Source organism: Otolemur garnettii, unplaced genomic scaffold (genome assembly GCF_000181295.1).
Source record: "Otolemur garnettii isolate 467f Iridium unplaced genomic scaffold, OtoGar3 scaffold00134, whole genome shotgun sequence".
NCBI lineage: Eukaryota > Metazoa > Chordata > Mammalia > Primates > Galagidae > Otolemur > Otolemur garnettii.
This window is the reverse complement of record NW_003852529.1, coordinates 1,064,053-1,074,851: the sequence shown is the minus strand read 5'-3', so window position 1 is coordinate 1,074,851 and position 10,799 is coordinate 1,064,053. Positions and strand designations below refer to the sequence as shown.

General features: G+C 47.5%; 1 protein-coding gene across 1 annotated transcript; it reads right to left on the bottom strand.

The window, feature by feature from the left end:
- Positions 1-402: 402 nt before the first annotated feature.
- On the bottom strand, positions 403-9,078 carry ORAOV1 (oral cancer overexpressed 1). The gene is made up of 5 exons (XM_003798293.3): positions 8,953-9,078; positions 7,462-7,567; positions 5,990-6,060; positions 2,301-2,418; positions 403-2,014 (listed from the first exon to the last, which is right to left on the bottom strand). The coding sequence occupies exons 1-5, from the start codon at positions 9,000-9,002 to the stop codon at positions 1,946-1,948; spliced, it is 414 nt and encodes a 137-aa protein (XP_003798341.1). The 5' UTR covers positions 9,003-9,078; the 3' UTR covers positions 403-1,945.
- Positions 9,079-10,799: the final 1,721 nt, after the last annotated feature.

Genomic DNA, 10,799 nt, shown 5'->3' with positions numbered 1-10,799 from the left:
AGGCAGAGGGAGAGGAGGGGAAGGGACAGGGCGAAGGGAGGGGAGGGCAGGACAGAGAGAGACGGTGGGGAGGAGTCTAGGGGAGGGGAGATTGGTACTAACTGCTGACAGGTGGCTGGGCCAGGGTCAGCAGAAACTGGCCAGTCCCCAACATGAGGGTCTCCTCTCTCCCAGCAGCAATGGCTGCCCTATTTTTTTTTTTTTTTTTTGGCTGCCCTGTTTTAATGGGACATGTGGCAGAAACATAACAGAAGGCAGCCAGCCCAGGGGCTGACCCAGGCGCATGCCTTCCTTTGTACCCAGGTCCCAAACACCTTGAGAAAGAACTGAACTGGATAAATACCATGTTATAAATGGTCCCAGACAAACTTTTGCTTTAAAATATGCTATTTATTTCTCCAATTATAAAAATAATACATTATCAAAACAGATAAATAACATAGAAAACACAAAAAGTCACCAAAGAAAACCATAAGAAAAGCCCTCTACACCCAGCAGCCCAGCCCCACTGGAAGCCTGACTGTGAGGTGCAGGTCTGCGGGCAACACTGGGGCCTCCCTCACCCCGAGGCGAGGTGCAGGTGAGGAGCACAGGTAGCCAAATGCACCCTTATCACCTTTAGGGGGATAAAGCCTAAGTCTATTCCTCAAAAACGAAAAGCCCTTCTCTTCTCCTAAGTACACTTTCAAAGTCAGGGGAGAGGGACAAATGTCACCACCGTGACTGATGCAGGGACATCCCTAAATGGCTCTCACAGCCAGGGCAGCATGATCCACTGAGACCCTCCAGAACTATTTCGGAGACTTGAGTGGATCCGTGGAGATCCCTGAGTCATCTCACTCACTGCTTTCAGACGTGCCTTCCAGAACAGCAGGGGGTGAGCAGGAGCATGTGGGGCCTGCAGTGACCCTAGGGACACCCTGGGAAGGGTGTGTTAACATGTGTCACCAAATTTGTCTTCTTAACTGGCAGAGGACCAAAGAAACCCCTGCTCCAGTGATCTGCGCCTCGATGCCTATGTGTGATGCCTTTTAAGTCCTGTCAAAAGACAGGAGTTCATCAGAAGGAAGAATACAGAGTCCCAAACACGAGGCTCCAGAAGTTTCCAAATAATGACAACAGCCTGACATTCAGTCTTTGGTTCAAGATATTTTCTCCATTAACCATTTTTTAATGCTACAAAGCTCATCTCTCATTTGGAGACATGGTGAAGGGCATGCCTGGGCCCCCGGGATCAGCTGGCCTCTCTTCCTCTCAGCCAGGTGCTCCGGCTAACTGGCCACAGTGGACTCCCAAACTGCACCCTCCACTGGGTGGTGACAAACCTGAGTCTAGGGAGAAATCTTAGCTCTGCTGCTGGGTCACCTCGGACCAGACAAGCCCTGTGGGTCTCAGCCTCCTCATCTGTAAAATGGGAATAAGGCCTGCTTCATGGGCTCCTGAGAGCTTAAACCAAACATGGGCAGCACTAACACAGCACTGGTGCAGAGGAAGGCCCAGCACATCAAGGAGCTCCGCATGACTTCCCATTAACCTGGCTCACGTCAGCCTGGTCTCTCTCGTTAGAAAAACAAAAAAAAATGGTTGCTCTGAGTCCAGGCTTGGGTGATCCTATCCAGAGCCAACCTCAGCCTAGGACCAGCCAGGCCAACCCTACAGGAGAGGACAGGTAAAGCCCCTGACTGGGCCAGCAGCAAGCAGCCTACTTCAGACAGCAAAGCAGACAGGGCCCAGCAAAGGGCAGCCTGTATGCAGAGGCCCACGGGGGCACCGCGGCAACATAGGCAGAAAGCTCAGGGGAAGGAAGCCCTTTCACTGGCCAAACTGGATCCCTCCCTACGGAACAATGAATACTCCATCATTGTTTGGCCTTTAATCACATTTTTAAACACTTAACATACGGACATCTGTTCCTTGATGTTTCGTCTTTGTTCATCTGTCATCCTCAAAATGAAAGTCCAGAACCTTCTGCACTAATTTTAAAGTCCGGTTGAACATTGAGTAATGAACAAAACTGAAAACACAGAAGAAAAAAGAATAGAGATGATTTTGTTTTAAGTCTTGCGCATTTTTACTTACAAATTAGAACGTGACTATCTCTAGCTGCAGCTTTTCTCGTCTGCATTGCCAATCTGACCCCTGTTCTCTAGAAGTGTCCTACTCAGGGACACAAAGATGGTGTGCTTGTGCTGACCATTCCTACCCTCAACACAGTGAAGCCCCAGGGACAGCACCAATAGTGGCTCAGAAAGGGACAGGACCTGGTGCCTGAACCACAAGGAAACACGCAGTACACATACCTGTTTAAATTTTCCTCTAATTTTGTCTAAGTCTTCATGGAGTTTGTCATAAGTAGGGTCATCATACGGGAATTTCTGAATCATTCCAATCAATGAATCTAAGACTTTCATCTTCCTGCTGCAAAGCAGAGAAATAAAGACGCTTAGTCCATTGTACACAACAGGCTCCACTTATGTAACAACTACGCTGATTACTTAAGAGCTAAGAATGCCTCAGTTCAGACGCTGGGTGATTTTCTCATTACACTAAATAATATTTATTTACCTAGCAACATGCTTTTGCCCACACCCAATGCCTCGGCAGCTTACAGGTGCGCCTCCATCCCAGCCACGGGGCTGAGCAGCTGAGGCAACCCACAAGCCACACTGGCCCTTGAGGTCACACATGGGAACAGACAGCACTAGGCGAAAAAGAGAGTGACTGGGACGTGAGCAGGCCTGCTCTGGGTCCGGGGATTTTCCAGGATTTGGAATCTGTGCTTGCGGCCTTTGGGAGCTCAGCTGCAGAAAAACCAACAAGCTCCCTCCCTCCAAAGAGCAGAAATCAGTGTCTGGTGTCTGAGGCTCCCTTCCCAGGGAAGACAAAGAGCTTTGTTGGGAAGGTGAGGACGTGTTATAGAGCGGGCGCACACTTAGGAGTTGGGCAGCTGGGAGCACGACCGCTCTAAAACACTGGTTGACTTGGCTGAACCTCAGTGTCTTCATCGGTAAAATGTGGGAATTAACAGCAACCTCACAGGTTTCTAAGAGCATCAGACAATCTATGTGAAGCCTGAGCTTGTGCAGAGTAGGTGCTCAGTTAATGTTAAGTCTCCTGGCTCCTGCCAGATCCTGGAGGCCAGGGCTTGCACCAATGGGGCTTAAAGATAGTCCCCACATGTGTACCCCTGGGTGGCCTGGGGATCCTGAGAAGCACACCTTCCTCATGCCACACTTGACTGTCTGAGTGGCTGGAGTGTGCTAGATATCTGAAAAATGGGAATTTTAAAGAACTGAGCGTAGGGAGAAATCAAAGGCAATTCAAAGCAGCACAGCCAGCTGCTAACAATGCTTAGTGCTTTTAGACACACAGATAAATGAGTTCCCCAATGGCAAACCACTTTTTAAGAACTCTTTGACAAACTTAAAATTTTGAAAGGTCAAAGCAGGTTAATTTAAGCAACAAAGCTCCGGGTTCCCAGGGAGGCTGAAGACAGATGCCAAAATGTAGAAAATGCCACATTCTAACCTGATACAAACAGCCCCACCCACTTCCAACTCTGCAAGGAGTGACTTGCTCTGCTCTGGTCAATGATGCGTCTCCAAACACACCCAGCCCCCAGCTAGGCACAGACAGTCAGAGGGTGTGAGCAGCTCATGGCCAATGACACAAGAATCACAGTGCCAGAGCCCCAGAGCCCAGTCTTAGCCAAGTGCTATCTGCAGAAGGGCTCCACCAGGCTGCTGAGAAGCGGCTGGGAGCACCTCACACAGCTTTCAAAACACTAGTTACTCCATTGAAAGCCCATCTTTTAAACTGAGATATTTCTCTCTGTGGTTTCTTTGGTGTTAAAATAATCTTTGCTTTTTTTGAGACAGAGTCCAAGCTGTCGCCCTGGAGAGTGCCGTGGTGTCACAGCTCTCAGCAACTTCAAACTCTTGGGCTTAAGCGATTCTCTTGCCTCAGCCTCCCAAGTAGCTGGGACTACAGGCACCCGCCACAACGCCCGGCTATTTTTTGGTTGCAGCCATCATTGTTTGGCAGGTCCGAGCTGGATTCGAACCCGCCATCTCAGGTGTATGTGGCTGGCACCTAAGCTGCTAAGCTATAGGCACCGAGCCTAAAAAACTCATTCTTTTACTGAATGACAACACAGATAAATGGCAGGTGTTTTTCTTTTAATATCTTTATTTGGAAAAACTAAAAAATAGATCCTATATCAGCTCTTTACCATTTTTTTATTTTACCATTTTTTAAAAATCATGCAGACTTATAAAATCTAAACATTTGTGAACTGTTGCTCTAGCATAAAGGCCTTAGGTTCCAAAGAAACCTCTGTGTACTGCTGGTTGGGTGGGGGTGTAAGCAAGGCAGGTCTGGCAGGGTGTCCACCAGCCCTTCTCTGCCCATTAGAAAGACTGTGTGCACCGCTTTAAGAAGTTAGGACACCCCTCCTCTATCTAACGGATAGAGAAAGGCTGGTGGACACCCTGCAAGGCCTGGCACCATTCACGCACCATTCACACACAAGTGGAACACTTTTCCATGAGCCAGAGACTTTGAGAATAGGCAGAAGGGGAGGAAGGGGAAGAACTCCAAGAAAGCGCCTCACCCTCTCCTGGCCCATGCTGAGCAGCGGGCTCAGCTCCGACTGCCACCCAGTGGTTGCTCAGGCTGCCAGCAGCCCTTCCAACTGCATCCATGTGGCTATGCTGCCACTCCAGCCACTGAGAGGAAAATCCCCTCCAGTGTCCCTCTGCTAACATGAGAATCTGGTCAACTCCCAACTGCTCATCTAAATGGAGTGGACAGAGCCACCCATGCTCAGCTGCGGGGTATGACCCACATTCTAGAAATTCAAAATATTTCAAATAAAAGTACAAGTCACACAGACAGGGGGATGCTACCTACCCTGCTGTTTGTCATCTGCTCTCCTCATGCCCCTCCCATACTAGGCAAAACTACCAGGAGTCAGAATGGCACAGAGAGCCAGCCAGAGAGCCAGCATAAGTACAGTTGTTCTGTCTCCCACTAGCAGCAGAGTGGTCAGACCTCCTATGCCTTTTATCTAAAGGATCCTTTTCAGCTTAAGGATGAAGACAGATGGAAGAGGGTCACAAGGACTTTAAGTAGGTAGAATGTAGTAAGGATGGTGTTAAAGGGCTAAAAATAATTCAAATAACATTTACTTAGTAATAACAAGTACCAGAATTGAGGTAAGCTTTTTTTTTTTTTTTTTTTTGAGACAGAGGCTCACTTTGTCACCCTCGGTAGAGTGTGGCAGCATCATAGTTCACAGCAACTTCAAACTCTTGGGCTTAAGCGATCCTCTTGCCTCAGCCTCCCAAGGAGCTGGGACTACAGGCACCTGCCACAACACCTGGCTATTTTTTTTTTTAGAGACAGAGTCTCGCTCTGGCTTGGTCTGGTCTCAAACTCACAAGCTCAGGCAATCTACCTGCCTCGGCCTCCCAGAGTGCTAGGATTACAGTCTTGAGCCACTGCACCCAGCTGAGTTAAACACCTTTCAATGCATTGTCTCATTAATAGACTTAGTTGGCTATATCAAAAAACTGATGACAATGGAGTCATCATTTCTGAGCCCACATCATCCCAAGACTACTGTAATCTGTCTACTAGAAGCTCAGGGGAACGATGAATGAAAAGATATAATCAATTGTAACATAATTTTATTGGCAGGGTATCTAAAAGCCACTCAGGACACTCATGACTCCAGCTAAAAGGCAAGCAAATACAAGAACTCTTCTGAGTAGTAACAACCTAACACCGAAACATCGAACACCTAAAACGTGCCTGGCACTTTCTAAGTATTATTTCCTTTAAATCTCCTGATAATATTCAAGTTTGACATTTTTATTTCCTCCATTTTCCAAATGAGAAAACGGACAGATGAATTTCCCAAGGTCACTGTTAGTCAGCTATGGAACTAGAACTCTCGGCCGAATACTACAGAAGTCTCCAGCTTTACCTGTCTTTTTCAGTGGCACAACTGTGCAAGAGGCATTTCCATGCAAAAGCAAAGCCTTGATAGCACCCGATCTGTGAATTTAAAAGATATTTAAGAGTGAAATTAATAAGCAACTTGCTATAATTTGTCTTATTACCAAGATCTCAAAACAAAAGGTAGGAAGCTGGGTGCCATAGCTCAGTGGTTAGTGAGCCTGCTCCGCACCATAGCTCAGTAGTTAGTGAGGCATGGCAGGTTCGAACCTTGTCTGGGCTTGATAAACAAACAAACAAAAACCCCACAAAAGATGGGGACATGAGCTCTTGCGGCTCAAAGGAGTAGGGTGCCAGCCCCATATACTGGAGGTGGCAGGTTCAAACCCAGCAGCGGCCAAAAAAAAAAAAAACTGCAAAAAAAAAAAAGGTGGGAACAGAGGGCAGTGGTGCTGCTTGTATTGTTGCTCTGAAGCACCTACTGAGCACCAGGCAATGGAAGTTAGGAGGTCAAATCATCAGTGGGCCAGCCATCCTCCAAAATGGCCTCAGTGATCTTAATCCCCTGGCACTTATACCCTTGACTCTCTACCAGGGGTAGAGGCTTAACAACCAACAGAATACAGAGGAAGGGACAGCACGTGACCTTTGAGGCTAGGTACAGAAGACAGTGTCACTTGTGGCTGGCTTACTCTCTTGGACAACTTGATGCTGAAAGTCATGAGGACACCCACTCAGGAGAGGTCCAGGCCCATAGTCGTGTGACTGGGCCACCTCAGAGGCAGGCCCTCCAGCCCCAGATGACACAGCCCAGGTTGACATCCAGGTGCAAACTTATGAGACACCCTGAGCCAGAACCACCCAGAGTAATTGCTCCTGACCCTCAGTGATAGTGTGAGATAACAAATATTTGCTGTTTTAAACCCATACATTTTGTGGCAATCTGTTTTACAGCATCAGATATCTAATATGGTCTTAACTGCCTCAACTTAGATCTTGCCACTTAGGGCCAGTTAACCACAAGTGAGAGCCACTCTAGAAAAAAAAGCAAAAGAAGAAAAATGATCATACTTTATGGAATTTTAAGGTAAATGTAAATGGAGTATCTTCACATGACAGAGGCATGTCCTGGTTTTTTAGGTGAGGATTCAGCTGGCTTAAGACTTAAAACAGCACCAGGATACTCCAGGGAGACCAAAGACGTTTTCTCATTCTCCAACCCGCACAATTTAATCATCTCCATACAGTAACCTACTGTTACTAAATTTGCCCAGCAGTTCAAGGCTGCAGTGAGCTGTGACTGTGTCACTGTACCTCCAGTCTGGGTGACAGAGACTTTGTCTCTTTAAAAAGAAAAAAAAAAAACAAAAACTAATCTATTAAGTCCCATACTGCAATTTTGAAAGGCTTGAGATTCTGGCTCAGTCATACTGAACATCAAAGTAAATTATAAACTGTACACGAAAATGATTCATTTCTAAGTAGGGGGTTCCTACTCACCTCAGATCCAATTTTAGCTCCATGTAAAGTGCCATATTGTCTTCCTTCAATTATACCCAAACTACTGCCTTCTTCATAGCCTTCTTGATACCCTTCCCCACGAAACCTGTGAAGAAAAAGCATACTTCATCAAATAAACAGGAAAAAGAATATCCTTTCTAGAAACATCTTTCTGACTTATATTAGCCTGACTCAGTAAGACAAGGCAAAGTATAGCAGAAAAAGCCTCCAACTCAAGTCAGAAAACCCAGGCTCCAGTCTCAGCTCTACCACTTCCTAAGTTTCCCCTCTGGCAAGTCACTGTACTCTGGAAGCCCAGTTTTCTTTGTCTACAAAAAATGGCTAGTGATTCTCAAACCGGGTGAAGTACTAGAAACACACAAGAAAAATTTAAAGATATAAACTCAAAAGCCTCGTCCCCCTGATATTCAGTAAGCCTGGGGTACCACCCAGGAATCTACTTTTCAAAATCTTCTGAGTGACTCTGGTCTGCGGCCAGGTTAGGGAGCTAAAGTTCTGTGAATCCACAAGCAACACTACTCACTCCAGCCAGTAGTTTCCAAAAATCCCTCTGTAACATACACGGGGCTCTTCATCATATTTCAGTAGAATAACTGGGAGAAGTGCCATCAGATCACCCAAAAATGTACGATGACTGGTACTGGAATAGCTCCGTAGTGGAAACAGCACATCTTAACCTTCAGTCACCAAAGATGAAAGGAGTTTTTTTCAGGCACAACAAACATGAGGCTGAGTTTATAGCTCCCCACTAGTTAATGTGTGACACTGAAAACTGACTGTGTTTTCTCATCTGCAAATTAGAGAACGGGGATCTACGTCCTAAAAATGGCTAGACAACTGGGTTAGAAAGTACATTTAGCTCAGTGTCTGACTCACAGTAAGTGTTAAATAAACGTCAGCGATCATTAAATGTTCACTTGCTTTCTCAACTGACATCTATTGTCATCTCCCCTGGACCGGGCGCTGGACCTCACCCATAAAGCCACTCACACCTCCCCGCTGTCACAGCACTAGGTGCTCCCCAGGGGCTCTGGAGGGGAAAGGGACGACGTATGTGTCACATTCATCAGCATGTCCATGAATACTGCCGTATGTGCTACGATTAAGGAACAAGAAAAAGTGGCAGCTCCCAGATGGCAAAGGTCTGTCCCACCAGAGGACGGGGCGTCCCCAGAGGAAGGCAGACGTCAACCAAGCAGATGCTTGGGGCAGCCCCCGACAGAAGAGGCGGGTCTGAGAGAGCAGCTGGGCACGTGGCCCAGCAGGAGTGGCCGAGGAGTAAAAGAGAATCAATACCATCTCAGCCCCACACTTGCGCCGTTTTCAGGGCCAAGACGCTCTCCCAGGGCACCCGCCCGCGGGACGCAGGGCACAAGCGGCTGCTCCAGCCCGCAGCCAGCGGCAAATCCGCCCAGAGAGAAGCAGGCCGAGCACGGGCGGGGTGAGGGGTGGTCCCGCCTCGACACCCACCTCTCATCAGCCATCACGATGGCGTCGAACATGTCCTGGCTTCCAGCCATGGCGGCAGCCGGCCCACCCCCGCCCCTGGGCTCCTGCCACCCTGCGTCGCCGTTGCCAGCTCGCGAAGCTCAGTCCCCGACTCACCGCTTCTAAGGAGCCCAAGCCCACTTCCGGCAGCCGCTGCGCGGGGCAGGCCGGGTAAGAATGGCATGCACTAGGGTCCAGAAGAGCCGGCCCGGCGCCGGGACGCATGCGCGGCTACGGCGGTGGGCGGGACTGAGCGCGGGCGAAGCCCCGCCCCATGGTCCCTTCGGCTCCCCTCTCGCTGGCGCGAAGGTCCAGTCTCCCCACCCCCGCTCAGGGGTGTCCACTGGGCAGGGTGCGGGAGTCGGGGGAGCCGACCCGTATTTTTATCTTTGAAAACCCAAACCGACTTACCAAAAGTAGTCGGAAAGAACCAAGGAAGAAATCGGAAAAGTTATCCAAGAAAAACACGTAGGACTTTCACGGGGAAAAGGGCATCCGGGATTTTAGTTCTAGTTGTCATCTGCGCGGGAGATATTTTCTGAGCATGATTCTTAAAAAGCTATTTCAAACTGTCTCCGGCGACGAATATACAGGTGAAACACCTTAAGCCTTCCCATGAAAATCAGAAGTGAAACAGGAATGCCTTTATCACACGACCATTGACCATCTTTACAAGACGTAATCAAGGCCGTAAAACACGAAGCAAAAAATGTTAAGTGTCAAAAAGAAGAGGCAAAAGCATCTTGCGCAGGTGTGATGGCCCACTCAGAAAGCCCAAAATAATCACCTAAAGCAGTCTCAGAATTTGAGCGCAACAAGTAGCCATAGACATAGCAAAACAAAAACATTAAAAAAAAAAAAAAAAAAAGCAAAACACCTTCTTCCTGTTAACCTGGGCAGGGGTGGTGATGGGAAAATCGCTTTATGATAATCATAATATGTTTTTTAACTATAAGAATTTCTAACAATTCGAACAGGAGCTATCTAAAGAAAACTGCAGGGGCACCGTGATCCTAGATGGGAAGACTGCACAAATGTACCAAGCAAAATTCCGCAGGATCTGGGAAAATGTGTCCAAATCCTACATTTCATCTGCATGAATACATTAATAAGAATAACCAAGACGTTTTGAAAAACAAAATAATAAGGATGATAAGGAGAAGTTGCCATGCCAAGTGCGAAAAGATAGTGTCAACATGAATACTGTGGCATGTTGGTTCAGGAAGAGACAGATGGGTTTGTAGAGTAGATTGGCCTACTCTGGCACTTATAAAACCTTCTCACGTGATAAAAAAAAAAAAGTCACAAATTAATGGGGAAAGGGAATTTTTTTTTTTTTTTTTTGAGACAGAGCCTCAAGCTGTCCCCCTGGGTAGAGTGCCGTGGCATTAGAGCTCACAGCAACCTCCAACTCCTGGGCTGAAGCGAGTCTCCTGCCTTAGCCTCCCAAGTAGCTGGGACCACAGGCGCCCACCACAACGCCCGGCTATTTTTTGGTTGCAGCCATCATTGTTGTTTGGCGGGTCCGGGCTGGGGATTCGAACCCGCCACCTTAGGTGTACGTGGCTGGTGCCTTAGCCAGTTGAGCTATAGGCACCGAGCCGGGGAAAGGGAATATTAATAACTATAATGGAAAAATTGGATGTTTAGGGAAAGTCTAATTTAATTTACATTTCATACCATTCATAACAATAGTTCCAAATGAATTAAAGAGTTAATTGTTTTAAAAAAGACATTAAAATAGCCTGTAGTCCTAGCTCCTTGGGAGGCCAAGGCAAGAGAATCACTTAAGGTCAAGAGTTGGAGGTTGCTATGAGCTGTGGTGCCAT